Source organism: Verticillium nonalfalfae (assembly GCF_003724135.2).
Source record: "Verticillium nonalfalfae strain VnAa140/NRRL 66861 chromosome Unknown scaffold_80, whole genome shotgun sequence".
NCBI classification, from domain to species: domain Eukaryota; kingdom Fungi; phylum Ascomycota; class Sordariomycetes; order Glomerellales; family Plectosphaerellaceae; genus Verticillium; species Verticillium nonalfalfae.
The window spans coordinates 69,297-94,396 of record NW_021167305.1 but is presented as its reverse complement, the minus strand read 5'-3'; the positions used below and the strand labels follow the sequence as shown (position 1 = coordinate 94,396).

At 56.4% G+C, this 25,100-nt stretch overlaps 12 protein-coding genes and 1 non-coding gene across 13 annotated transcripts; 6 read left to right on the top strand and 7 right to left on the bottom strand.

Moving 5' to 3' along the window:
* Window positions 1-12: 12 nt before the first annotated feature.
* Window positions 13-462, bottom strand: D7B24_008768 (uncharacterized protein; the record flags this gene model as incomplete). The annotated part of the gene is made up of 1 exon (XM_028642852.1): window positions 13-462. One exon carries the CDS (start codon window positions 460-462, stop codon window positions 13-15), a length of 450 nt encoding a protein of 149 aa, XP_028493495.1.
* Window positions 463-537: 75 nt separating this feature from the next.
* Window positions 538-1,735, bottom strand: D7B24_008767 (uncharacterized protein; the record flags this gene model as incomplete). Its single annotated transcript, XM_028642851.1, has 4 exons — window positions 538-838; window positions 1,048-1,213; window positions 1,260-1,439; window positions 1,525-1,735. The coding sequence occupies 4 exons, from the start codon at window positions 1,733-1,735 to the stop codon at window positions 538-540; spliced, it is 858 nt and encodes a 285-aa protein (XP_028493494.1).
* Window positions 1,736-2,118: 383 nt separating this feature from the next.
* On the top strand, window positions 2,119-5,000 carry D7B24_008766 (uncharacterized protein; the record flags this gene model as incomplete). The annotated part of the gene is made up of 6 exons (XM_028642850.1): window positions 2,119-2,151; window positions 2,541-2,860; window positions 2,913-3,843; window positions 3,893-4,126; window positions 4,207-4,776; window positions 4,977-5,000. 6 exons carry the CDS (start codon window positions 2,119-2,121, stop codon window positions 4,998-5,000), a joined length of 2,112 nt encoding a protein of 703 aa, XP_028493493.1.
* An 83-nt stretch (window positions 5,001-5,083) lies between these two features.
* Window positions 5,084-6,781, bottom strand: D7B24_008765 (uncharacterized protein; the record flags this gene model as incomplete). Its single annotated transcript, XM_028642849.1, has 2 exons — window positions 5,084-6,208; window positions 6,260-6,781. 2 exons carry the CDS (start codon window positions 6,779-6,781, stop codon window positions 5,084-5,086), a joined length of 1,647 nt encoding a protein of 548 aa, XP_028493492.1.
* A 2,368-nt stretch (window positions 6,782-9,149) lies between these two features.
* On the bottom strand, window positions 9,150-10,378 carry COQ1 (coq1 putative hexaprenyl diphosphate synthase; the record flags this gene model as incomplete). The annotated part of the gene is made up of 2 exons (XM_028642848.1): window positions 9,150-9,311; window positions 9,380-10,378. The coding sequence occupies 2 exons, from the start codon at window positions 10,376-10,378 to the stop codon at window positions 9,150-9,152; spliced, it is 1,161 nt and encodes a 386-aa protein (XP_028493491.1).
* Window positions 10,379-10,967: 589 nt separating this feature from the next.
* On the top strand, window positions 10,968-11,885 carry D7B24_008763 (uncharacterized protein; the record flags this gene model as incomplete). The annotated part of the gene is made up of 2 exons (XM_028642847.1): window positions 10,968-11,258; window positions 11,310-11,885. The coding sequence occupies 2 exons, from the start codon at window positions 10,968-10,970 to the stop codon at window positions 11,883-11,885; spliced, it is 867 nt and encodes a 288-aa protein (XP_028493490.1).
* Window positions 11,886-12,347: 462 nt separating this feature from the next.
* On the top strand, window positions 12,348-13,163 carry D7B24_008762 (uncharacterized protein; the record flags this gene model as incomplete). Its single annotated transcript, XM_028642846.1, has 2 exons — window positions 12,348-12,400; window positions 12,458-13,163. 2 exons carry the CDS (start codon window positions 12,348-12,350, stop codon window positions 13,161-13,163), a joined length of 759 nt encoding a protein of 252 aa, XP_028493489.1.
* A 389-nt stretch (window positions 13,164-13,552) lies between these two features.
* D7B24_008761 lies at window positions 13,553-13,625 on the top strand. Its single transcript has one exon. It is a non-coding gene; the product is annotated as a tRNA-Lys (tRNA).
* Window positions 13,626-13,837: 212 nt separating this feature from the next.
* On the bottom strand, window positions 13,838-17,567 carry D7B24_008760 (uncharacterized protein; the record flags this gene model as incomplete). The annotated part of the gene is made up of 4 exons (XM_028642845.1): window positions 13,838-15,401; window positions 15,894-16,495; window positions 16,580-17,285; window positions 17,344-17,567. The coding sequence occupies 4 exons, from the start codon at window positions 17,565-17,567 to the stop codon at window positions 13,838-13,840; spliced, it is 3,096 nt and encodes a 1,031-aa protein (XP_028493488.1).
* A 391-nt stretch (window positions 17,568-17,958) lies between these two features.
* D7B24_008759 (uncharacterized protein) lies at window positions 17,959-18,767 on the bottom strand (the record flags this gene model as incomplete). The annotated part of the gene is made up of 4 exons (XM_028642844.1): window positions 17,959-17,987; window positions 18,058-18,228; window positions 18,281-18,390; window positions 18,445-18,767. The coding sequence occupies 4 exons, from the start codon at window positions 18,765-18,767 to the stop codon at window positions 17,959-17,961; spliced, it is 633 nt and encodes a 210-aa protein (XP_028493487.1).
* A 762-nt stretch (window positions 18,768-19,529) lies between these two features.
* Window positions 19,530-21,055, bottom strand: D7B24_008758 (uncharacterized protein; the record flags this gene model as incomplete). Its single annotated transcript, XM_028642843.1, has 2 exons — window positions 19,530-20,704; window positions 20,773-21,055. The coding sequence occupies 2 exons, from the start codon at window positions 21,053-21,055 to the stop codon at window positions 19,530-19,532; spliced, it is 1,458 nt and encodes a 485-aa protein (XP_028493486.1).
* Window positions 21,056-21,828: 773 nt separating this feature from the next.
* On the top strand, window positions 21,829-22,649 carry D7B24_008757 (uncharacterized protein; the record flags this gene model as incomplete). The annotated part of the gene is made up of 2 exons (XM_028642842.1): window positions 21,829-21,881; window positions 21,950-22,649. 2 exons carry the CDS (start codon window positions 21,829-21,831, stop codon window positions 22,647-22,649), a joined length of 753 nt encoding a protein of 250 aa, XP_028493485.1.
* A 1,597-nt stretch (window positions 22,650-24,246) lies between these two features.
* Window positions 24,247-25,019, top strand: D7B24_008756 (uncharacterized protein; the record flags this gene model as incomplete). Its single annotated transcript, XM_028642841.1, has 2 exons — window positions 24,247-24,403; window positions 24,466-25,019. 2 exons carry the CDS (start codon window positions 24,247-24,249, stop codon window positions 25,017-25,019), a joined length of 711 nt encoding a protein of 236 aa, XP_028493484.1.
* Window positions 25,020-25,100: the final 81 nt, after the last annotated feature.

The following is a 25,100-nucleotide window of genomic DNA, read 5'->3' as shown; positions in this document are numbered from 1 at the left end:
CCAACTAGCTAGCTAGTCCTTCTTGATATCCTGCAGGCCGTTGTCGTACCGCGTCTTCTCCGCATCGACGAGAAGGGGCCCATCGAATACCTCAGCAATGGCCTCGAGACTGCACCCAGACGTCTCGGGGAAGAAAGGGTACACGCATGCCAGCTCCACGACCAGCCACACAACGTACACGATGTAATACTTCCATCCCAGGGCCTGCAGCCCAATAGGATTGACGAATCCGTTGACGAAACTTGACCCTCTGTTAGAGAACATGAGGACCGAAAAGCCCTTAGCCCTGATAGGACGAGGCAGAACCTCGACCGGGTACGAGTACAGCAGAGCATTGAAGGCAAAGTTGAAGAAGATATAGAATAAGAACAACATGGCCAGGACGCCGTAGCCTGCTGACTTGATGCCGTGCTCGTTGTAGAGCCCCGCGCAGAGCGTCTGCGCGCTGAAAACAGCAAGCATGCCCGCTACCGAGATGATGAGCTGTGTGCGTCGGCGGACACGGCCGGTGGCAAAGGCGGAAAGAACAGCAGTGATTCAGTTGAAGATCATGAGGCAGCCGTTGGTTATGTTGACATGGCGCTTGTTGTTGATGCCAGCTGTTTCGAGCACACGCACGAGATAGTACGAGACGAGACCATTGCCGGACCATTGCGAGAACAGGCCGAGAAGGACAAGGACGAGGATGCGGCGGCGGTTACCAGGGGTCTTGAGCAGAGAACGCCAGCCGGTATTGTTCGCTATTTCGGCCTCGATCACGGCACGCATCTCGCGATACTCCAGATCGGCCAGGGGCGACTCGTCGTCGCCGTTGCAATGATACTTGAAGAGGAAGTCCCTGGCTTTCTCAGCCTTACCCTGTGTGATCAAAAAACGGGGTGATTCGGGGAGAAACCAGACACCTGCGATTTGAATCGATGCGGGGGCCGCCTGAAGGTAGGAGGTAATACGGCAGGCCCAGTCGTTTGGGATTGTGAACGTTCCGAATGTGTTGGATTGAAGTCAGACAATACATATCATCAACATTTTCTTTGAAGCAAAACTCACGTCCATGCGACTAGAATGGCACCGAGATACCAGGATGTCTGGTACAGCGAGGTGATGACCTGCCGGTCCTTCGGATGAGCCAGTTCTCCAATCAACATTGGTGCGTACGTGTTGGCAAAAACCAGCCCGAAGTCGATGATGAAACGTGACACCACGAACATTGCGACTGCTCCGTCAGTGAAAGTATTCAAGGCGCTGGCGACAAGGCTCACTGTTGATAGAAGCACCCTGAATCACACCGCCAATCAACATGATGACAGCGCCAAAGAAGATGCCAAAACGACGGCCCCAGCGGTCAGCAACGAAACTAATAAAGGGCGTTGCGACAATACAACAAAGTCCGATGACAGCATTGAGAAGTCTAAGGATGGCGCCGCGTGGCTTGTCAAAATCTGGCCACTGGTCAGCCCCCTGTCTGTCATTCTGATCTCTTTGGGCGCCACTTACATTTATTTCATGCGGGTACAGCTTGCAGACCGTTCATAATGGCGGCGTCAAACCCGAGAGTTACAGCAGGCATCAGACATCCTGGAATGATCAGCATATGGAGAATGAAGAGACTGTGGCTCTTGTAGAAGGGCGGCGTCTCTTTGGCGAGTCGCGTGAGTTGCTGACCGATGGTCTCAATCGTCTTAGCGACGACAATTTCGGAGACAGCCTTCTCCTTGTCATTTTCCTGGAGGGCCATGGTGTTGGCGTGCGGCGTTCGACTTGGAAATGCCGTTTCTGAGGCAGGCAGATATAGGTCGAGAGCTGAGGGGCAGCCAACCCAGCCTGGGAGGATTGATGGAAGATCTCCTGTGCAACTCGACCGGATTATTGTTTTATTATATAAACCTCTCGAGTCGCTGTTGGCTGAGGTAACTCACGATCAGCACATCATGTCAAATGTTACGTCGTGATGCCATTCAATGGCGACGTAGCTGGCATCTCGTTGTGGTCCAAGAGCCTCACGAAGTATACTTCAAAGAGACTCCATGGATCATTGATACCTCGACTCGCCAAACTCCGGGGCTTCTCCGTCAGCCCGAGCGGATTGGAGAGTTGCCCGGCGGTCAGCAGACGGCCAATATGAGAGTGCCCGCGCCAACGAGCCTCCGAAGTGTCGGCGCCATGCCAATCAGACACAGTTCCGATCGAGGGAGTTTCGGCGACTATCAGACCGACCTCGGAGGATGTAAATTTCATCACCAATAGCTTGTCATCGAAGTCGGTCTGTATCAGTGACATAGTTATGTTCGTCGAATACAAAAGCCTCGGATCAGCAGTAACAAGGGTTGCTCTGTGAGAAAAGCACCCAGAGGTAAAATCTCCGATATGGCTGCCGACTCAGCTTCAATCGTTACGAACTCATTCTCAAGGAAAAGATAACCCTATTGGGTGGAGTAAACTGGTGGTGCACAGCTACAGTCGATAGAGACGGTGTTTTTATGCCTTACATCAAGGCATGTACACGATCGGCTTGCCAGAGAACAAATGCTGATCCCCGTCAGTTCACGGATGGCCCATATGGCGCTCGCGGCGAGAGTTACGTCTCCGGCATCAAGGCAGCATGTTTTCCATGTGGCACTTGTCTAGGAGCCACGTACAGCGAGGATCCCCTGCTTCTGGGACACCTTGCGGCGGCATACGTTCGCGGGTGCCAGGCTGACAGTACGGTGGGCGCGACACCCAAGCACTTTGTCGCCAATGATGCCGAAAACCAGCGGATAAAGTTGAGCGTTGAGATAGGTGAGCAGACCCTGCGAGAAATCTACCTGAAGCCGTTCCAGCTAGTCCAGAAGCTTTCGGAGCCATGGGCTTTCATGACAAGGTGTGTTGGCCTCCGCCAGGGACCTGCCTCGATGTGACTGACCCTGACACAGCTACAACCGAGTTCAAGGCACATTTGTTACCGACTCGTCTCCACTGATCAATGGTGTTCTTCGAGGCGAATGGGGCTTCAAGGGCCTCCTCATCTCGGACTGGATGGGCACGTACTCGGTCGGCCCAGGCATTGAGGCCGGCGTCGACATTGAGCTGCCAGGTCCTCCCAGATGGAGGACCTACGAATCTGTTTCTCAGATTGTGAAGGACGCCTCACTGTCCGGAGATATCATCGACAAAAGGACTATCAGGGTGCTTGATTTGGCCCGCCTCGGGCGCTTTGAGAACCCTGAAGAACCGCCCGAGCGCGCGGTTGAAGATGCCGACAGAGACAGGTTCATAAAAAAAGCCGGGGCAGACAGTATCACTCTGCTGAAGAACCAAGGTGATGTTTTACCCATCAAAAGGGGATCCACGGCAGCCCTGATCGGCCAGCACTCGTGGTCTGTCGTGCTCGGCGGCGGCGGCAGCGCACGCGTTGATGCACTGCACGCGATATCACCTATCCAGGGCTTCCGGAATCTTGGTTTCACGAACCTCGAGGCCCGCGGCCTTCCTGTATTCGGAGCCGTCCCTCATGCCGACCCGAGCATTGTCTTCCCTCGCGACCGCAAGACTGGCTCGTCGAGGCCAGTGAAACTGGAATGGTTCAACGGACCCATCGTCGGCACGAATCTCGCCCACAAAGGGACCATCCCGCAAGCCGAGTACATGACCAAGGACAAGCGGCCCGAATATCTTGACGAAGACTTCTCAACACGCATCACGTTTGACCTGTTAGCGCCCTCGACCGGCGACCACATCTTCTGTGTCATCAGCACCGGCCGCGCAAAGCTCTACACTGATGGCGAGCTCGTGTTCGACCGTCGACAGGAGACCAAACTGCGTCCAGAATCCTTCTACTTCTTCAAGCGGCACCTCGAAAAGAGGGTGCACCAGCGGCTCAAAAAAGGGGCGCCGGTACGGCATCACGCTCGAGTCCTGGGCGTGCGACCCCGCCATCCTCAACGCAGCATCGATCTTCGGCAAAATGTTCCAAGGCAGCGCCGTGCGCTTCCACGAGGAAATCGACGTCGCCGCGCGCCAGGCCGAAGCCGCCAAGGCCGCGGCGGCGGCCGACTACGCCGTCGTCTGCGTCGGCACGACCAACGAGACCGAGACGGAGGGGTTCGACCGCGACACGCTGGCGGCGCAGTACGACCTCGTCGAGGCCGTGGCGCGCGCGAACTCCGCGGCGCACCGTCGTCGTCAACTTTTCCGGCGCGCCCGTGGCGCTCGGCCGTCGTCGTGCAGGCGTGGTTCCCTGGGCAGGAGACGGAGCATGCGTTGGCGGCGGTGCTCGCGGGCGTCGTCATCCCCAGCGGCAGGCTGCCGCTGCCGTGGCCGCGGCGTGTAGAGAACGGGTCTTCGTTTGAGAACTTCCCTGCCGGGGAGGACAGCGTGCTGCGGTACGACGAGAGGTTGGTTGTCGGGTGTCGACGGCATAATCGCCCCGGGAATCCGGCGGCTCTCTTCCCCTTTGAGTTCGGGCTGTCGTATACGACGTTTGCCGTGACCGGTGCTGCCGTTTTGGGTTCTAGTGCCTTGAAGAGCGCCAACGACTCGATTCGTGTGTCCGCTGAGATTGTGAGCGCTGGGTCTAGGAGAGGCAAGGTTGTCGTGCAGTTCTACGTGGCGTTCCCAGAGGGGGCTGGTATCCCTGGTCGCCAGAGGCCCGTGAAGGAGCTGCAGGCATTCTCCAAGGTTGACATCGAAGCAGGGCAAACTGCACAGACAACAGTACAAATCGACAAGTACGCCGTAATCGTCTATGATGAGGCGAAGGCTCGCTGGGTAGCGCCAGACGGCGAGTATCGAGTGCTCGTGGGTTTGTCGAGTGTCGACATTCAGCAGACGGCGTCTTTTTGTGTCCAAGTCATTTACTTGGACGAGCGTACAACATCGCACACATCAATCATCTCACGAGCACATAAGATAGTCTTGGCTTTGAGATTATGCATTTTATTTGACCTGTGTGGTTTCGTCTGCCTCATCATCGAGCACTGCGCTCACCATGACGGCAGACCTCGAGTGGAGGCCGGCCTTAACCCCACCCAAGATGGATCGCCCCCTCTCCCCTCGCCCTCGACTTTTCAATGGCAGTCTTGACATCAACTTTCATTTGTGACGCTTACATGGTCCTCCTCTCGACAATGGCCTCGCCAACAGGCTTGCCCTCTACGAAACCGCCGCCTCGGCCGCCAAACTCAAAGACCTTTTGTCCACGCACCCACGTCTCCCGGACGCGGCCACCAAACTGCTTGCCCTCCCACGGCGAGCACCGGTTGCGCCAGCGCATATCGCCGCTCCGCAGCGTCCACGCCTCGCGGTCGTCAAAGACGCATACGTCGGCGTCGAGACCGACCCGGAGGCCGCCCTTGCGGTGGCTGAGACCGACCTGCGCGGCCGTCGCCTGACTGCACAGCCGTGCGACGTCGACGAGTGTCAGGCCGCCCTTGCCCAGCGATGCCCGCGTCGCGGCCTCGGCGTGGAGAATGGGCAGACCAAGACCGACGGAGCTGATGCCGCCCCAGGCGGCGAAGAAGTCGCCGCTCGACACGTCCTCTGTGCTGACGCCGGGACTGGGCGCAGCCGTCACGGGCTTGGGGAGAGTGGCCTCCTCGTCATCAAGGGCCGACTTGACGTCGACACCGGAATCGGAGAGGGACATGGGTGGGGCCTCGAAGGATGGCGGCGCCGCGAGATGACCTGGCAGTAGCTTGAGTTGGGGCGTGCAGGGCGAGTGGTCCGAGACAACGGTACGGATGCACGAGTCCTCGGCCAGCAACTCCTCCCACAGCAGATCGCGGTTCGAGTCTTCGCGAATCGGGGGGCAGCACTTGTGGCGCGTGTCGCCGTCCTCGATCGACTCGGCGGCGAGCCCGAGGTAGTGGAAGCACGTCTCAGCAGTGATCTTGACGCCAGCCTGGCGCGCGCTCTTGAGAGCGGGGATGGCCTGGGCCGCCGATAGGTGGACAATGTGCAGGTGCAGGTCGGGGGCGATGTGGGCAAGAGACAAGATCTGGTCAATGGCGTACGTCTCGAAAGAGGGTGGGCGGGAGGCAAGGAACGTGTCGTAAGCCGTGAGCTCGCCGACGGGGGCCAGCGGCGGCTGCGACTGCTGGACGGCGTCACCGACCGAGTCGGCAATGGGAGGGATCATTTCGGCGTGGAACATGAGCGTCGTAGGCGTGCCCTTGAGGGTCTCCATGGCGAGAGCAACATCGCCGGACGAAACGGCAGGGAACTCGTCGACCTGTACTCAGTCAGTTGCGTGCCTTCTCGACTGGTTTGTGGTCAAACATACGCCAGACTCGATGAGGAAGCCCTTGAAGCCGCGCACACCTGCTTCGACGAGAGGCAGGAGGTCGGCGGCGTTTCCGGGGATGACGCCGCCGTAAAAGCCGACATCAACCCAGCACTGGCCTTCGCTCGCCGCCAGCTTCTCCTTGAAGCCAGCGAGCGTCGTGGTGGGGGGAATAGCGTTCAGGGGCATGTCGATGACCGTGGTGACGCCACCCGAAGCAGCAGCGCGTGTGCCGGTCCAGAAACCCTCCCACTCGGTGCGACCCGGCTCGTTGAGGTGGACGTGAGCGTCGACAAGACCAGGTAAGAGGACCTTGTCGCCGTGGTCAACGTAGGTTGTGGAGGCGGGAAAGGACGAGGCGGGGAGGACCTCGTGGACAATGTCGACAATCCTGCCGGTGGAAGGCGACAGAGTAATGGTCGCTGGCGTGAGAACGAGGGAATCGTCGGGCAGAGTGATGACGGCGCGCGTCGAGGCGAGGACGACAAGGCCCTCGGCCGAGAAAGAGTCAGAGACAGCCATGGCGAGGAGTGTCTCTGGGAGGTCTTTCAGGAGGTCTCCGAGTAGGGTCTCTGTCGATCTGCAAGACGAGTGTCGTGTGGTTGAAGCACCGCCTTTCCTTGCCTGGGGGACGGCGTGACGGACAGAGCAAGAGGATGCCAACGGGGATAAAAAAAATTAAAAAGCGAGAGGGAGAGAAAAAGGGCTGACAAGGTCGCGAGCTCGGAAAGAAGTTGAGTTGGCGGCGCAACAAGCTCTTATCTGGGACGAGATGGTGGGGGAGGGGTGAGGAATCGGGTGAGATAAGGGTGGGATCGGAATCAAAACTCGATGCGAAAGGTGCTGGCTGCGTCGTGTCTGCGGGTTGGCAGTCGGAGAAGGGGGGCGTGTCCGGGGAATCCTTGCTCGGAGACTCTAACGGCTTCTAGAAAGTGCGTTGTTCTCGTCTTGCTTCTGTGTCTTTTTAGTGTCCTGTGTTTCCTTCGGTGGTTCGGGGAGAGGAGGCGAAGGGACACAGCCTGGCCAAAACGACAGGGTTTAGGCAAACTGACAGACAGCCTGGGCGTCCTGGAAGCGGCATGTGAGCTGGCCAGGCCATTACTCGAGATCATCGCAACGGCATCGCCTCGCCTCGTCCATGGCGGGTTGGCCTTCGGCGCTGGTGGGGTGCAGTGACAGACGCCCGAACGCGAAGCAGAAGCACATGCATGAGACGAGCCGGAGGGGTGTGGAGGTAGTCCACTGATGGGAGAGACACAGAGAGGGCGACCCTGAATCCCCTCAGCCCAGGCCCCTGCCCGTCGTACTGTACTGCGGTACCGTCTCGTTAGTACCTGCCCATGCTGTCCGCCGTGCCTGCCCATGCTGTCCGCCGTGCCTGCCCATGCTGTCCGCCGTGCCTGCCCATCATGCTGCCCCTTCCATACCAAAACCCGAGATCCCTTATCATGCCCCCCCGATTGGTCAATAGCCCCAGCGCACCAATCAGACGCCGTACCAATAAACCGCAATCCCTCGACAAGCGCAACGCCGGCCCTTCCTCGTCAAGGTCCTCCCGCCAGCGCCTTACCTCAGCAATTGGCCCGCGTGTTTCCATCGAGTAATCATCGAGTAAAGTCGGATCGGTGCGCCTGTCCATTGGTCGACGTCGTTTTCACGGCATCTGTTTCTTTGCGCAAAACGGATGAGACCAGAGGCAATCTGGTGAGACCAGAGGCAACCTAGCAGGAAAGAGGGTTCTGCGCCGATGTTGCCCAGAGTGTCTAGCCATGCTGAGAAAGGGCGAGCCAGGGCGGGGTCCCATTCTCATGAACCGCCGCGACCACGAATCGAGGCTTTTCCTGTGGTCATCGTCGAGCAACACACCATCGAGTCACAACCCAGGCCGCGCGAATCGGACATGTTCGGCGTCGCCATCGACAGGGCCAGCATGGTCCTGTGCGCCTGTTGTCACCTCGTTCCTCGACGGTTCTTTTCTGACCATTGCCCTTTTGATTCTTCCACAGAAGATGGACGCCATCATCCAGACGTCGTCACCCTGCCCTGCTCCCGTCCTCGTCACGAGCCAGCAGCCGCGGAGATGCCATCGCAGCCTATTTCAGGGTCCCCTCCCATCGCTGTGACAAGCTTTGGCCCGTTCCTCATCGCGCAGCGTGCGTTTCTGCCCCGCCCCTCCCCCCTTGGGTAAGGTACCTAAGCTTGCTAAGGTACCCGACCAGACGCCTGTCGGCCGCCGGGCCCTGCGCACGTCCACACGCCTTGTTCGTCACGTAATGGGAACCCCAAACCCGCTCCCTCGGCCGGCGCGCTCGAGAGCGGAGCCCGGATGTCGCCGCACCACCGGCGATGGCCGACGCACGCCCCTCGGGAAGAGGGAAGGGCGGTGTATCGTTCTAGCCGTGCATGCTCCTTCTGCCTAGATACCTTACCTACATACGTACGTTCCTTATTAGCTAGGTACGTTCATTACCTAGGTACGTTCAGTGTGCATCTTCCATGGCACGTCGAGGCGAACATCACGACCAACGACACCGAGCCACAGACAATTCGACCAGAACATAAATGGTATTGAGCTGCAAAGCACACCATCCAACACCGCTTTTGCCTACCCTGTAACCCCTGCCGCCGTCTATCGTTTGCGCCAAGAGTTGTTCGCGCGCGGTCCCTCCTCATTTCCTCTGCTGTAGCCCGAAAAAAATAACGGAAAAGCGTCTTGGTGGTGTGTTGTGTATATGTCGGTGTTGTACAGATGGTAGTCGCATGGCGGTTGTCCTCCTTCGCCTCTGCCCGCCGCCCCTTTCCTTCACATATTTTGTACAAAAAGATGCTGCTGCTGCTGTTGATCGCCCACAAACATGGCCTTGACCCCGCCTCTCTTCCGTCCGCGACGTTACTTTTGCCGTTGCAGCGCCTTCATGGCCATCTCGATGAGGCCGTCCTTGGCCTCGCTGTCGGGGAATCCGCTGATCGCCTCAATCGCCTTCTCCGAGTACTCTTGCGCGAGAGCGCGCGTCTGCTCAATGCCGTTGCTCTGCAGCACCAGCTCGCGGGCCTATGGACCGTGTCAGCTTCACCTCCCATCACGGGTTTGCACATAAGAAAAAAAAAAAAGTGACGTACCCTCGCAACATCGCCCTCCCCCTCAAACTTGCGCCCAACTAGCGCACCCAGCTCCGGATTCGCCTTCCACGCGTACAGCAGCGGCGCCGTCGCGAGGCCGAGCTCCAGATCCGCGCCCGCCGGCTTGCCGAGATCCTTCTCACTTCTCGTGTAGTCGAGCATGTCGTCGACGAGCTGGAACGCCAGGCCCAGGTTCTTGCCGTACGCGTAGGCCGCCTCGACAGTCGCCGCGTCGGCGTTGCCGAGGAGAGCCGACGCGCGGCACGACTTGGAGATCAAGCTCGCCGTCTTGAGGTACGTCTTGCGCAGGTAGTAGTCGACGGCCTCCTGCGACCAGGCCGGGTTGCGCTCGTCTTGCGCCGTGTTCTTCAGCTGCATAAACTCGCCCTCGACGAGGTTCGCGATGACGGTGGCCAGGAGCTCGATGACCTCGGCGTCGCGCAGGCGGGCGAGAGCAACGGACGCACGACCGAGGAGAAAGTCGCCCGCCAAGACGGCCATTTTATTGCTGAACTCGAGGTTGGCAGAGGGGGACCCGCGGCGTGACACGGAGTGGTCGATCACGTCGTCATGCAGGAGGGACGACGTGTGGATGAGCTCCGTGATCTCGGCAAGCCGGCGCTGCGACGGCAGAATGTCCGAGTTGGATTGCTGAGGGTCCAGCGGCGGGCCGGTGAAGGGTGAAGTCGGGTTCACGTCGGAGAGGATACCGTCAGGGGAGATGGGCGAGTTGATGCCCGCATAGGTCTGCGTCGGAGCTCGTCGTTCTGCCTTGGGGCAGAGGGCTGTCGCCCGTGCCATCAGCAGCACCACCAGCGGCCGGATGTGCTTGCCCTCGGCATGTGTGTAGTATTTCGCAACCTTTTCCAACGCAGGGTGGCCTGAGCCGAGGAGGTTCCGAATATTGCCGGTCAAAAACTTCATTTCCTTGGCCACTGTTCTCAGAGGGTCGATGTGCATGTCACCCTTTGTGACACGGTTGATGGCGTTGGAAGCCATGTGCCCGGCGACCTGGACAGCGGCACCCCATGCTGATGACCTCCTCGAGGTGTTGTGGTATGATGCAAAGTGCGACGGAAATCTCGGATCGACGGCTGGACTGCATCTCGGCCGAATAGCACACGTAGAGGAGAGGAGAGATCGTGACGCCTGGTGGGTGTTGCGCAGCACCAAGGCTCCTGGCCGGAGCTGCATGGCGCCAAAGTGGTTCCGTTGAAACCCTTTGTGTGGTGTTGAAGTCGGTCTTTGAACGTCAATTGGCGAGCTCACTACGGAGGCTTACGGATACAGGCGCCAGAAAGTGTCGATGGACGGTGGTCGCCGTGGTTGCCGTCGATGGTTGTCTGCTGATGATGATGAAATGGATTCGCTTTTTTCTCTCTGGCCCTCCATCGGCTCGGTACGGAACGCCCGCGCAGCGTGGGTGGAGCGTTCTGATGTTGTGATTGGTTGAAGCTATGGCTGGGGCCATCCGTAGCTCCCTGGTGCAGCGCTGGTGCCTACTGGCTTGCGAGGCGCGATGTACTATGATCTGCGGCTCGACAATTCGATCGAGAAACCTGCATCAACGACATCGATCTTTTCGAACATGGTACGCCTTATCATGACGCCTTCTATTGTGAAGGGTCTGAATCTTCTGCACAACCACGATGGTCTTCGAGAGACGCATGAAGAACCGACGGCCGGACCCCAGACCCAAATAGCCATCGATGCAGAACCGTCGCTGAAGGATCCTCAGCCTGGAAACCCCATCACACATGCCCAGGTTCTCCGTCTGTGGAAGGAGCTGAAGGGTGGAAGCCATCAAGGTTTCTCGCTGGAGAGTCTTCTGCAAGGATCGCAAGTCTACAGCCCACCCCCACCACCAAAACCAGAACCGGTAAGATTCCCGTCACAAGCACCTCCCCCGCCCATCGCTGACCATCCCCAGTCGCCAGAGTACAAGGCCCTCATGGCGCGCCTCCGTCGGGACGAGGAGCAACGCACGTACGAGCGCATGCTCAAGCAACCGTCCCGAATGCAGGCCTTCTCGCAGCAGTTCCCAACCGCCCTCTCGACCGTGCAAGGGTTCGCCGAAGTCAACCGACCAATCGACAAGTCAGACGAAGGCGACAACGAGGTGACATTCGAAGAGGTTCACCGTCAGGTTATGCTCATCTTTAACTTTATGGTCAGCATCCTGGGTGTCGCCGGCACAATCTGGGTCGTTGCGCGATGGTGGAGTACCCCTGCGCGACTCTTCGTCACCATGGGCGGTGCTCTCGTGGTGGGCATCGCCGAAGTCGCCGTCTATTCTGGCTACATATGGCGCATGGGCGAGGCGAAGAAGCAGCAGGCGAAGGTGAAAGAGATCAGGGAGGTGGTGCAAACCTGGGAGGTTATGGCAGAACCAGGAGAAAAGGCATCAGAGGGCGCGTCAACAGCGGAGATGATTTCACTGGACACGAAAAGAGAACATGATGCTGCTGACGAGGGCATACGACGACGGCTGAAGGGCGAAAACTAGGCCGTTGTGAATCAACCCAACCTGTTATGAATATTCGCCCTGATGTCACTGTAGTTGTCGCTTTCACGAGGGGCTCGAATGATTCCGATAAGATAAGGCTCCAGGATTTCTTACAGACATCCGTCATCGGTGCCATCCTGATTTCACTTACATCACGTGCCCTCGCGATAGCGCGTCAAGACGCGCCCGCGCGCGTAAACACGCGATTTCTGGTGGTGGGGCATCGTCATTCCTCCGAGGGTCGCCCTACCAGCCTCGTACTGCCATAATACGACTTCACGCACGATTGACGAACTAATCAGCACTGCACTCATTTCCAGATTTCGCCTTCTTGGATATTTCCTGGCAAATTTAGGCATCCGACGCATATATAGACCGATCACTCAGGACCGCCACTACTCATCGTGACACACCTCGAAGCATTGCGGCCCAGCCGCCTGCTCTCCGGTTATCTCTTCCGTCATGGACAATCTTCACGCGTCCAGCCTTGTCACCCCCCAGAATGACAACAAGAAGTGAGGAATCAAGGATGCACTCTGGCAATTACATGGCTAACTAACCCCTTGTCGCAGGAGATCATTGCGTACCTACGGCAAGAAGCGAACCCTACAGACGAGCGATGCTCCCGCCTCGACCGACAAACGACGACGCATCACGGCAGCCGAGCCTGAACTTCCACCGCCATCTACAGTTAGCCGCCAATCTCCATCATCTTCAACAAGCACCTTCGCGAAGGGCTCGATATTGAACTACTTCAAACCATGTCTATCGAGCTGCGATGCCGGCTTGACGGACCGCTCATCAGACCCACCGCACATGTCTTCCACTCCGCCATCCTCACCACCACCCACTGATACGAAGAGGACACCGCGCCGGCTGCGCCTACGACCGCCAACACCAGTCATCGCGCCACTCGGGACAACAGACTTGGAGGATCCGAAAGTAAGCGAAGAGAACAGGCAATGCTCCGTACAGTACAAGGGCAAGGCGTCCCAGATGCCTGGCAAGAAGACAGGCGCTGTCCGCTCCACCCTACAGCAATCCCCAGACACAACACTCAACACCAAATTAGCGTTTGTGGAAGCTGAGGAGGGACAAAAAGTCAAGACGACCCGTTCCAGGTCCGCTCCCATACAAACAACGATCAATCTATCGACGAAGCCGGCCTTCGAGGAATGCAAGATGTGCCATATCGTCTATAACCCATTGCACCCGAAGGATGTCAGATACCACACACAAAGACATAAGGCAATTATGAGAAGCCAAGGGAGGGAATGAATGTGGCATTGCGAGGGGCGTTTTTCGGGTCTAGCGAAGATACCATGGATACCGCATTTGGTTTGGGTCATGAACATGCTTATAATTCCACTGTTCTTAATTGATATTCTCACAACCTACGTTGATCCCCCTTGCCCGTCACCTGTCGTATTCGTCGGGCGCTTCTTCGTCCATCGGCAGATATTCCGACTCCACTATCCCCGGTCCTTCTACAACCCCACTCCGAGGTCTCGCCATCGTGATTCCGGATATTGAAGTGGGCCATCAAGGCCCCGACAACAACCATGAAGTTTTTTTTTTTCCAATTCATGCAGATTCTTCTCGTCCGCCCCATCCGTACACCATCAGGCCCGCTGCAAACCCGGCATGCAACAACAAGCAACCTGCCTGCCCGGCTAGCTCAATCGGTAGAGCGTGAGACTCTTAATCTCAAGGTTGGGGGTTCGAGCCCCCCGTTGGGCTCAATTCCTGACGCATCTCGCAAGAGAACTTCATCTTTTGCTCATGTGGGCTAAGAGTACTTGTCGTGTGACGATTGAAGGTAATGGCGACTTCTTCCAGGGGTCATAGCAAATCTGTGTTCGAATGGAGTCATCCCCTGCGCAACCTCACACTTTCTGATATGCAAGCAGATCGTGAAAGCTACCTGGTTTTACAAGACTTGGCCCTAGGTTTCACAGCTCAACGCAATACCTCTTCAGTATCGTCGCAATAGCTGGATCCGTCGTCGAGTCAATCATGGCCTGGTCCGATCTTGCGCCAGCGCGCAACAACGCAGCCACTTTCTCCAGAGACCGTGCTTCGACGGCAAGCAACAGTGGCGTCCTTTTCTGCGTGTCGTGAAGGTTGACAACCTCTGCGATCTTCTCTTGCTCCCCCAAAGCCTCAACCTTCTGCAAAAGCGTCTTCAGAAAGTCGTCGTCACTGGCGCGCACCGCACCGTGCAGAACTGTTTCGCCGTCAATGCTGCGCCGACAAAGCGCGGTAAATGTTGAGATCCTTGGCAGGAGGAGCTCGAAGCCCTGTGGAAAACGGCAGTCAATGGTCCAGCAGAGCGCCTCTGTGTAGAGCGAAGCACGGAGACCTTCCACGTCACACTGAAGGCTCGGGTCTAGCGCGGAGAATGCTCTTTCGTCAGCTTCGACGAGTAGTGCCAGAATTGACAACTTGCGTTCGGGACGGTCAACCGAGGCTCTGAGGAGTGGTGAAGTTCTCATTTTCCCATAGTCCATAAGATCGACGACACGGCCTAGGCCCGTGGATAAGGTTGTTGCGCCTGCGCTGTCGTCGGTCCTGAGGAAGTCTAGGATCGTCCGTACACAGTCCGCTGAGCCTGTCTCAACTGCAAGGGCGAGAGGTGTCCTTGCATGAATGGTGCGACTGGTGGGCGCTACACCTTTCTTCAGAGCCCATTCCATCAGTTTGGCATTACCCTGCGTGGCTGCTTTGTGGCAGAGATTTTGCCCTTTCAGATCGGTCATGCTAACATCACAGCCTTGAATCACCATTCGGTCGGCTAGGTTAAGGTATCGAGTGTTGTGGGCTTCGCTCGCATATGCGGGTATGACACGCGGTAGAGAGAGCAACGGGGTTTCGCCTTCTCTATTTCGAACATGCAGATCGGCGCCCCTGTCGATGAGTACTGTCGCAGCCCTCAAATGTCTCCCCTCCAGAGCTTGTGTCAGGAGCGATGACTGTTTCCCGTCTTGTGCGGCTTGATCGGTGTCACGGATGAAATCAGCAACGTACTTTTCGACCATGGTTTCAAGCAGTTCAGAGGTCGCTGTGTCCTGATTCGGCATACTAGCAGCGCAAAGTTCAACTGCCAATACAGCCAAATCCGCGAAGGGCTTCGGCCACGTCGTCAGGACGAAGCTAACCATCTCGATTTGTTTGGTGTGCAGGCCCTTTCCAATCAGCACTTTGTAAGCCGTTTCTTCTGAGATACGGGCCTTGACTTTGCCAATGATTTCGTCGTTTCCTGTTGCAATCAACTGCGGTATGGCATCCCAAATGTTCTCCTCCCCAAAGAGCTCGAGAAGAGGCATGACAATGGAAGTATTGGATATTTCGAGCGCCACTTTAAGACACTTGGCCTTTTCCTCCTCCGTCAGGCCCCAGGCCGGAAGCTTGGCTCGATGCTTGACGAGGAGTTCGACGCCTTCCGTGTATGCATCTGCAACGGCCACATAAAGTGGTGACAAGGCTCGATGTCGCAAAGCTTCCGTGGTCGAAGAGCTAGAAGGGAACCTGTCGTCTCCGCCCTCAGGTCGTGGATTTCGCCGCAGGCTGACCGCTGGCTCTGGCGATGTTGGTATTCTGTTTAGTTGACTCGTCGCCGGATCGCCCCCAGGTGGCCGCGCTGCTCTCCCGGTAACAGCCGACAGAAGACCTGAGATTGGGGCGGTGAGCTGTGAGCGTAGGCTATTGTAAGTGTATGCTGGTTGTGGCTGACTGGCGGCCACAGACGTTGGCTCATTTCTCGGATTGAAATGAGCACCATATTTTCCGGATGCTGAAGGCCGCGACGCTGAAGGGTTGGAAAATGTGAAGGAGCTTGTGTCCGTTTGTAGGCCATAGTAACCATATGGCTTAGAAACTGTCATGGAGGAGCCGGGTCTGTCGGTTAGGAGTCTGCTGACAGAATCGTCACTGGGAGGCATGGGCGCCGTACGATCTAGTAACGCTGTAGCGCTTTTGATAAAGCGCCTTCGAATCGCTGCGTGCAACGGAGTCCAACCGTTCTTGTCCACCTCATTAGCCGCATATCCACTGGCCATGAGCCTGGGAATAATGTCTGTATGCCCAAGATCTGCCGCGTAATGGAGAGGTGTCCAGCCGTTATCGTCGCGTCTTACGCTACCGACACGGTTGGCAGGGCTCGGCGTCGTTGTACTGTCTCCATGACTACCCTCTAACGCGGTGATCCATTCGGGGCTTCCAGACTGCGCGGCTACGTGGTGGAGCGAGCGTCCATCGTCCAGGCAAATATCTAGATTGGCTTTGCCTGAGAGATACTCGGTGAGCTCATCCCACTTGTTTTCTACAGCCATGAAGATTGGAGTTCGGCCCTGGTTGAGAGGACTGGCGAGGTTGGGGTCTGCTCCTCCCTCTATGAGGCGCTGAACCATGAAGGTATTGCCGAGCTCAACCGCAACGTGCAGAGGAGAGCGTCCTTGCTTATCGAAGTCGCTAAGGAGATCTCCCAACCCCAGACGCAGAATTGCGTCAACGATCTCCCACTGCTGATTCTCTAGTGCGAGATGCAGCACATTTCTGCCGTCTAAGGTTTGTGCTTTGAGGCCGTACTGATCAGGACCCAAGCCAAAGACCTGTTCAATGCCGTAAATGGCAGCAATGTATTATGCGTTGCTACCAGGCGGGTTTCTGTACGTGCCATCAAGATACTGTCGAACCAAGAGCCAAGACATAAACGTGGAGCTATCTTCAAAGAAGACCTTCTCGGCTAAACCCATACAACCGCGGTTATCGGAATCATTCGCAAGTTCGATTTTCTTCATGTGAGAAATGAGGTGGCTGACGGCATAATCGAGGAATGGTGCCTTTGCAAAAGCCTGCAGATCTGAGTCGGCGTGACCCCCATCTTGAGCGAGGCGAAATGTCTCCCGAAATGTGTCCGAGTCGAAATCTTTCATGCTGAGGTACCGAACGCAAGTCACAAAGAGCTCTCTATGCGAAGTCATGTCGTCGAAGTGGAAATAGTCGTGGACCGCACTGGACTCAGTCGTCTTCCGAGTGAGAAATTCGTAAACTGAACTGTGTGCAAGCTGGATCTTCTTGGTTCGAGGCGACTGAGAGAGCATACAACCACACAGTTCCAGTATGACATCTTTCTGGCGCAGGCGAAGCAGCCCGGCTAGACTTTTGCTGGAGGGTGAAATCGCTATGGCCTCGTCAATTTCGGAGAGATCTAAGGGTCTCATTGCAAACATGACCAGTTGCAATATGCGGAGAGTCATCTTCCGGTCCTTGTCTTCGAGCGTCATGAGTACGTTCTCGAAGATACTCTCGAGTGCTGGTGGTAGTGTTGCGATGAGATCCGGGGTGATGGTGGTCCTAATACGCGACAGGTATTGGACCTGACATACAGCCCAGAGAAACCTGGATGATCAACTTGAGTAAGTATGGTTTCGCCAAGGACATATCGGGCGTAACTGACATGCCACCAGCTCGCGTGGCGAGTTCCATAACAAGTAGACCAGGGTCTATTTCCTCTTCGTTCCCAGAGAGGAGTTCCTCCAAGTTATCACGCACAAACATTTGTACGTCAGACTCAACATCTTCGGGCAAGATCTCAACATTGATGTATGATGCGAAGGCAGTCTTCAGCTCTGTGTTTGGTCTGCTGGAGACGAAAAGCTTTATCGAAGTGGTCTGTGACATATTGAGAGATCGAAAGATACCTAGGATGTCTCTGAGATTTTCAAGTTCATCCAAACCGTCAACAACGATGTAGACTGTTGCATGAGCTTTGCAAAGCTCTAAGAAGACCGGTTTGAGTCTTGAGACGCGGGGATATGACGAGAATCGAGATCGCTTCATCATCGAGGTGAGGCTATCAGGAAGAGGCGAGTCTTCTGGCAGGTTATCAAGAAGCTGTGTGATGAGAGCCCCGAGAAGCTGGTCTTGCGATTTCGTTGCCTCGTCCGTAAATCTGCAGAAATGGAAGAGTAGGACCGCATCCTGGTCTAGACACTGGGTTTGGATAAAGTCGATGACTCGTGAACTAACTCACCCTTATGAATGACAGTAGACACAATGAGATATGGAACCCTTACACAATGATGGTTTTGCCAGAGCCCTCTAATTCATTCCTTAGTAATTTGACTGACGCCAACAAGCCATGCACCAGAGGGGGCGGAGTGAGTCTTACGTGGACCTCGAAGCCATAAACTTGACTGCCCATCAGCTGTGAGCCAGTCGATGAACTCCTTGCGCTCAAAAAGCCATTGAGAGGAGTCTGGGTGTCCTGTGTTGATTAGGTCATCTTGCATCGCTTCGCCAGGGAAGCCAAGCCATTCCATCATCCCATGCTGTTGTTCCTCTGCTCACAATTAGCTACCAGACAGATGGTCACCAGGTACGCCAGGTCATACTTCGTTCCTTCAATTGGGCCTCCTGCCTTGCGCGATCTTGCTCATCCCGTAGACGATCTAGTGACGACATGATCTTCCCGCTTATCTTCTGAGAGGACCTGATATCCTCACTTTTACGTGTCAGCGGAATGAGTGGTCTCTAATCTCTCTTAAGTCGCACTCACTTATTCTGTAGTTGCAAACATAATATAAAGAAGCTCTTTGACGTCTCGATCTGAGTGGTAGATTTCTGAAGCTTCTCCCAAAGGCTGTTGCCCTTGACAAGCAATTGTGCCTTGTTCGCCTTGGTGAGTGTGCCCAGGATTTCAAGCATCTCCACCAGCACCGCTTCGCACTCATCGACCTTCTTCTTCCATAATGGTTGATTCTTGATGATGAGGTGACTCATAGGCGAGGCAATGTCGTCACCGCGCTCTTTGCATTGCGACTCGATTGCCATCAGGATCCCCGAGAAGCTAGAGACGTCGTTGACGGGCTGTGCGGACATCGTCGTCGTTGCTCTTCAGTCGCATCATACACGCATAGCCCCGCGTTATGATTTGGGCCGTGAGGGTGAGCAATCCGGCGGTGCTCGCAGCGATGGACAGAGGATCCATGACGAGTGATATGTTCCTCAGGTCACAGAGATGAGAATAAGTCCATGACAAGATGTGGTGAAAAGCATGAGGGGTCTTGGAAGGAATGACGCCGAAGCTGGAGTCGGGTCAAGTCAAAGCCCCGACTGCACAGGCACTTCGGCCCCCAAACTGCAGCTGAACTTATGGTCTGTCTGCTGCAGCTTTGTATCAATCCACATGCCCCTGGCGCACAGCGGCTGACATTCATGCAGCTCAGCCCCGAAGCTTTGCGCGCGCAGAGACTGACCCAATCATGGCGCGATGCGGGTATGCATGGCAGGGCAGGCTGGGAGAAAGGTAACAGTGGGAGCAAAATTCGTTACTTGACGGGCGATTTTGGTGCTGGATCAGTGAGTTGAATAAGGCTGCGCGTGCCTCGTCGACGAGGCCTGACAGTAAACTTTTCACTTGGGTCAGACTGCCTGGTCGTGGTGCATCCATTACCGTAGACGAATCGTCCAGTTTACCGCAGATCAAAGCGAGAAAGTAGAGGCAATGCAGGACAAGGAAATTCTTTTTAAGCACCTGCATGATACTCATCGGAGAAAGATATCACGAGCAGGGTGGTGTTCAGCTTGGTAGACCAAAGAATCGCTTTTCATTTCAAACTCCCCAGCAAGTATTCCGACACCCTAAGCCGAAGGCTCAACATCATATTCAACGTCCGTTCTGATCACATACTTGGCGCCATTCCTCACGCCCGTTCCTTCATGAAGCAGCGCCCCCCGCGTCTCGCCGTGAGGGAAAATTGCTACACCGCCCATCACTGGCTTCACAGGATAAGCATTGAGCGTGCCCTCTCGCTGCGCCGGCATAAAGAAGGTCGTCTCACCGCCTTCGAAATCATCATTGAGGTAGATAAGGAAGGTGAAGAGCGAGCTCTGCTTCTTCTCCTGAGGCGATGCGTCGTACACGTACGTATCATCAGCAAGGATGCCCGACGGAGGCCAGGCCCCATCGATATGTGTGCGATATTCAGCGCCCGGGACGTAGCGATAGACGCGGAATCTTCTGTTCAATCCGCGGGCCAGACGCCCATTTACCGCTGACGGTACGTAGGGAGAGATGCGGGACCACAGAATGTCGTGGAACGCAGTATCGATGACCCAGTAGAAGTTGTGAGCCAAGATACTGATGTCGCCGTCCTCCCGCAGAGGTGCGTCAGGCAAGAAGTTGACGGTTTCGCCAGCAGCAATGATGGCTTTACATTCATCAGGAGAGAGAAGATTTGTGGCGAGGTGAAGGTTTGGGACAGTAGGATGGTCATGATAGGTGATGGCATGTGGTGTTGATGAGAGGGGAATCGCGTTCGGGGCGGTTGTGTAGAGGATTGCCGGATGATGGTTTGGGGGCTTTCGCATGGGCCCTGGTGTCTCTTCGATGACCCGCAGGTCTGTTGCCAGGTTTGGTGATGCCGAGTCGAATATGGACTTATCGAGAACTGAGGCTCGAACTTTGAGGCTTGGTGTCGAGGGTCGAAGATCCCAGATCTTTTGAAGAATCATCGGAGAGGTTGGGTGCGTGGCAGCGTCCATGTTTGCATCAACAGGCCCTGTGACGCGAAGGACGCCGTCAATAACGCTGAGGATCTCGAGTTCGCTCGCTGATCTTTCAACTTCCGTTCCTTGCCCTGCTGGCAATGTCGACAGACCACTGATCATGTCGAGGTCGCGAACCCAGCGACACAAAGCACCCAATTTGGGCTCCTCACCCCTGATTCTCATTTCCGCCAACATGATCCTCGCATCCATATATTTGCCATCCGTAAGTGCAGCTGTGATCCGCGCCGTCAGACTCGTTCCTGCTGCTGCAGAGTACGTCAGTAATTTTATTCGCCACCGTACAACTACCATTTCTCATCGTTGTCGAACGTACCAGCGCTGTTGACACCCGTGGCACAGGCTTGGCGAAAGTCGTAGGCGGCGACTCGAAGATCCTTGCAGAACTTTGACTTGATCAAGTTTGGATATTGGGCGAGCGCCGTCAGGGTTTCGACGGTGATCTCGAGTTCCTCCTCCGAAACGACGGTCTGGAGACTCTTGGGCTCCTGTGTCGCGCCATCGGGAGGTGGCGTGATGGTGCTGACGGTCTTGAGAATCTTGTTCGGCAGGTCGGCCTGGGCCGTCTGCTTTCGCTTTCGAGACTTGGATTTCGCCATTGTTGAATTCGACTGTCGGTTGGATTGATGGGGATGAAGATGGGCTGGTCCGACGAGAGGAATTTGGCTCGAGTCTTCGGCACTGGTGCGGAATCGATCCGCCCCCACGCAGTGACCCCGCCTCACCGTCTAATTGCATATCTATTCGATTAGAAGTAGCATCCCTTTCGCGGAAGCCATGTAATTGTGCTGGCATTTGGTAGAACTACAAGCGTAAGCTCGTGGATTGGCAAGATGGCTGGCAGTAGCCAGTCTAGTCTCCCTACAAGTATCATTCGGCATTTCTCAGTGTTCACGGACTCGGATGGACGACGCAGCTTATCAGGTGCTGGCACGAGACCATCATCAAACAAGCCGACAGCAGCGGGGGTTCCACTACATCCACAACACCATCAGCTGGGCAATTGATCCTTTAAACAATACAACCTGCCGCGAGATAAGGTACGCAACCTTGCATTGACCTCATGGCCAAACCACTGAAGGATCACAGTTCAGACGTGTGTCAGGCACCTTTGGGCGATGACATGGGAGCTTGGGCCACTCCCCCGCCTAATCCACAGGCTTCCAGAGAGGAAAGCCCCCCCACCAGCACAGGCCAAGCTCGTGATCAGGACGCAGCCGCTGGACGACCTTCCGTCATCAAGTCCGCCAGCTGGAAGCGTGCCCCTAGACGCAGGCATTCCGCACGACTCGATACCAGGCGGAAGGCTTGTCATTGCGATTCAATTCCATTGCACTCCAAACTGTCAAGCTGCAGGCGGCTTCTGCTCGCAATGCGACCCCTCACGACTGCAGGCAGCCACCCCCATTCGACCCTAAGATGTCCGTAATTACCCTCACAATCGCACCACGCGGACCTTTTGACCATGACCACAGCTAACTCGCGCCGCCTAGGATCGAAGCAACCACCCGTGTTCGCAGGGCGATCATTGCCAACGACGCATCGCTCGTCAAACGAATTCTCAACTCGAACCCCCAAGCCCTCCACAGCCCCGATGCCTCCCCTGAAGGCCTCTCCAACTCGAACCTCCACCTCGCCGCCTTCCTCGGCCATGTCGAAGTCTGCCGCGTACTCCTCGACCTCGGTCACGAAGACCCCGACCCTGCGCTGAACGAGAAACACCAGACAGCTCTCATGCTCGCAGCCGGCGCCGGCCGCACCGAGGTCGTCCACCTGCTCTGTGAGCGGTTCCCCAAAGTCATACACAGGCGGGATGCGCACAGACGAGATGCGATCATGGAAGCCAGCCGCGGCGGCCACGATACTGTGCTGCAGATTCTTCTGACGTATGCGCCTAATGGCCCGGAAGAGGCCGTGCAGACTGCTGATCTCGATGGCAACACTGCTCTGCACTTTGCGAGCGGCAACGGTAATCTGCTGGTCCTCAGGACACTCCTCGCTGCCGGCGCTGATGCCGAGAGGAGGAACAAATGGAGCTGGACGGCTCTCTCCTACAGTGCCACTGTGCAGGCAGAGGTTTACCTGAAAGGCCTCGTGACGGAGATTGAGCGTAGAAAGGTCGTCCGCCGTGAAACAGAGGGCCAGAAGAAGGGTGGTGCCGTGAGGATTGTGGAGGATCCTGATGACGGCTGAGAGCCGAGCACGCGGGTTACGTCTCGATCTCGATACATGAGCTGCGAAACTCCATACGGAGAAGCACCTGCGATTCTCAAGCAATGCGGGACATGCAGCCTTTCGTGCTTGAGAGGCCAATTTGGCTGCCCGCATTCTGGAGACGTATGCCTCAACAAATGCCATGTCGTTGCCGTGAGAAGCACAGAGCCAAAGTCTAGGACTATTATGAGATGACCACAACAGAATGAGTCGCTGACCCGCTTGCAATACGATTCGCCATATCAATGCCTCTCAGCCCGGGCCTCCACATGTGGCTACATGATATATACGAGTGTCTATCTTCTTCGCTGCAGCCATGTCCGATGCCTCAATATACCATGACAAACAGAAAATGATCTGATGGTTCTGACAAGGTCTCGCCAGGGCATCCGGTGGGCAATGCCAAGTGTCAAGTGGGACCACGGCTGCTCCTATGGTCGCTGCTTGTTGGGGTCCCATGCCATATCACCATGTCATTCAGCTGAGAGGAAGCAAATAAGTCAGGTCTTCGAAGCTCACCATCGGAAGATCTCGCCCAAACTTGCCAAACCTCCGGCGTCAGTGCAGTCGCCGATTCTCGTACCGTCAACTCCAACCAGAAAGAGGCGCCTCCGATTCACGCTCTCGTGGGACGACTAGGCGCTGTCAGTATCGTGAATCATGAACCTCCAGGGTATTGCACTAGTATTTAACTACGGCCCCCATACGGACATACCAGAGTGCTTGGTTTGCCAAGACGAACAACGCCGCAGCGAGATCTACACCAGTACATTTGCACTACATCACCAATCATACTTGACTCAAGTCGGGCAATCATCAAACGGGAACGAGTGTCACGAGGCACCCTCCGGACAAACTGGATTCCCACCAGAGACCCGGCTCTCAGGGTTCATCTCTCCCGTACCCCGCTACGAAGCTCATCATCGGCCAGTATCTGTATTTGTCAACACGCCCACGCTTCTGGGCCTGGCTTATCGTAGGTACGTTCTACGACAAAGACAACCACAAGGTCTGGAGCACGGAGATTTTTGCGATCCACAACGACCCTCGAGGGTACAGTCCTGAGACTGGTGAGTTTGACGAGGGCCAGCAGCCCCCTGATCACCTTTTGTACTTAAGTGAGTCAAGTGCTGCGACTGATTCACGTCGACTGTGTCGGCACGAGGAGGCGACTTTCGAATCACAGACTGGGTCGATGATCGTGAATTATTGCGCCTCTCGTCTTTCATATAAGAATGGTGGTTTGTCTTTGACTTCTTGTCTGCTAACCTTTGCACAGACACCACTTTACGCCCCCAGAACAACAACAACAACGCCAACACCAATTTCGTGCGAGCAGCACGTAGCAATCAAAGACGCCGGTTTGATTCCACACCTCCCAGTGCCACTACTTTGAATCCCTTCACACACCAACCTCTGGTTCTTCGCCCTGCAAGATCTCCATACTCGCCTTATCCACCCGCACCTCCTCAGGCCAGCGGGTCTTGGTTCACCCATTACAACTCGGAAACACGCCGCTGGGTCAACACCTGGCGCCCACATGCCAACTGACATACAACACTCAAACACCACCAAGATGAACCCCCGCTTCGGTCTCGACGCCCAAGGCGGCTCACCCCCGGACGCGCCCCTCGGCGGCCAGATGTACGCCTCCGGGCAGCCCTACATCCCGCACCACGGCATGGGCAGCTACGGCCTCGGCCACACCCCGTACAGCGGCTACGGAGGCTACAGTACGTCTCAACCCCCCTCCCCTTCTCTCCGTTGGAACCCCATGCTCACAAGAATTCACCAGGCCACCCGCCCTCCTACCCGTATGCGTACCCGTACCCGTACCCGTACCCATCCCCCCACGCCCAGTACCCCTACTACCAGCCCAACGGCGCCAACAACACGTACGGCCGCGACGCGACAGGCCTCCCGGCCCTCGCGCCCTCGATGCCGGCCGCCAACCTGGCCAACACGTCGGGCGGCGTCGGCTGCGAGCCGGGCTACAACTACTTCTTCAGCGCGGCGCACACCAAGATCCACGTCTTCAAGACGCCGACGCCGCCGTGGCAGCTGCCGCCGAGCACGGGCGTCGAGTTCCACGCGAGCCACGTGCCCGTGACGACGACGCTCGCCGAGATCCTCAAGGGCTTCGGCGCGTCCGGGCCGACGCCCAAGAAGAACCGCTGCTACGAGATTGCGCAGGCCGGCAACGGCCGCTGGTACAAGGGGCTCAGCTTTGGCGGCGACGAGAAGGACATGATGAAGAAGTCGATCAAGGAAATTGGCTGGGACGAGACGAGGAACGGGCAGCCGGGGGGGAAGCCGGTTGTTTGCCTCTGGCTGACGAAGGATGGCTAGGGGGTTGTCATTGCCGACGAGGGTCCCTTGTCATTGCCGACGAGGGTCACTTGTCGTTGCTGACGAAGGCCGGTTACTTGT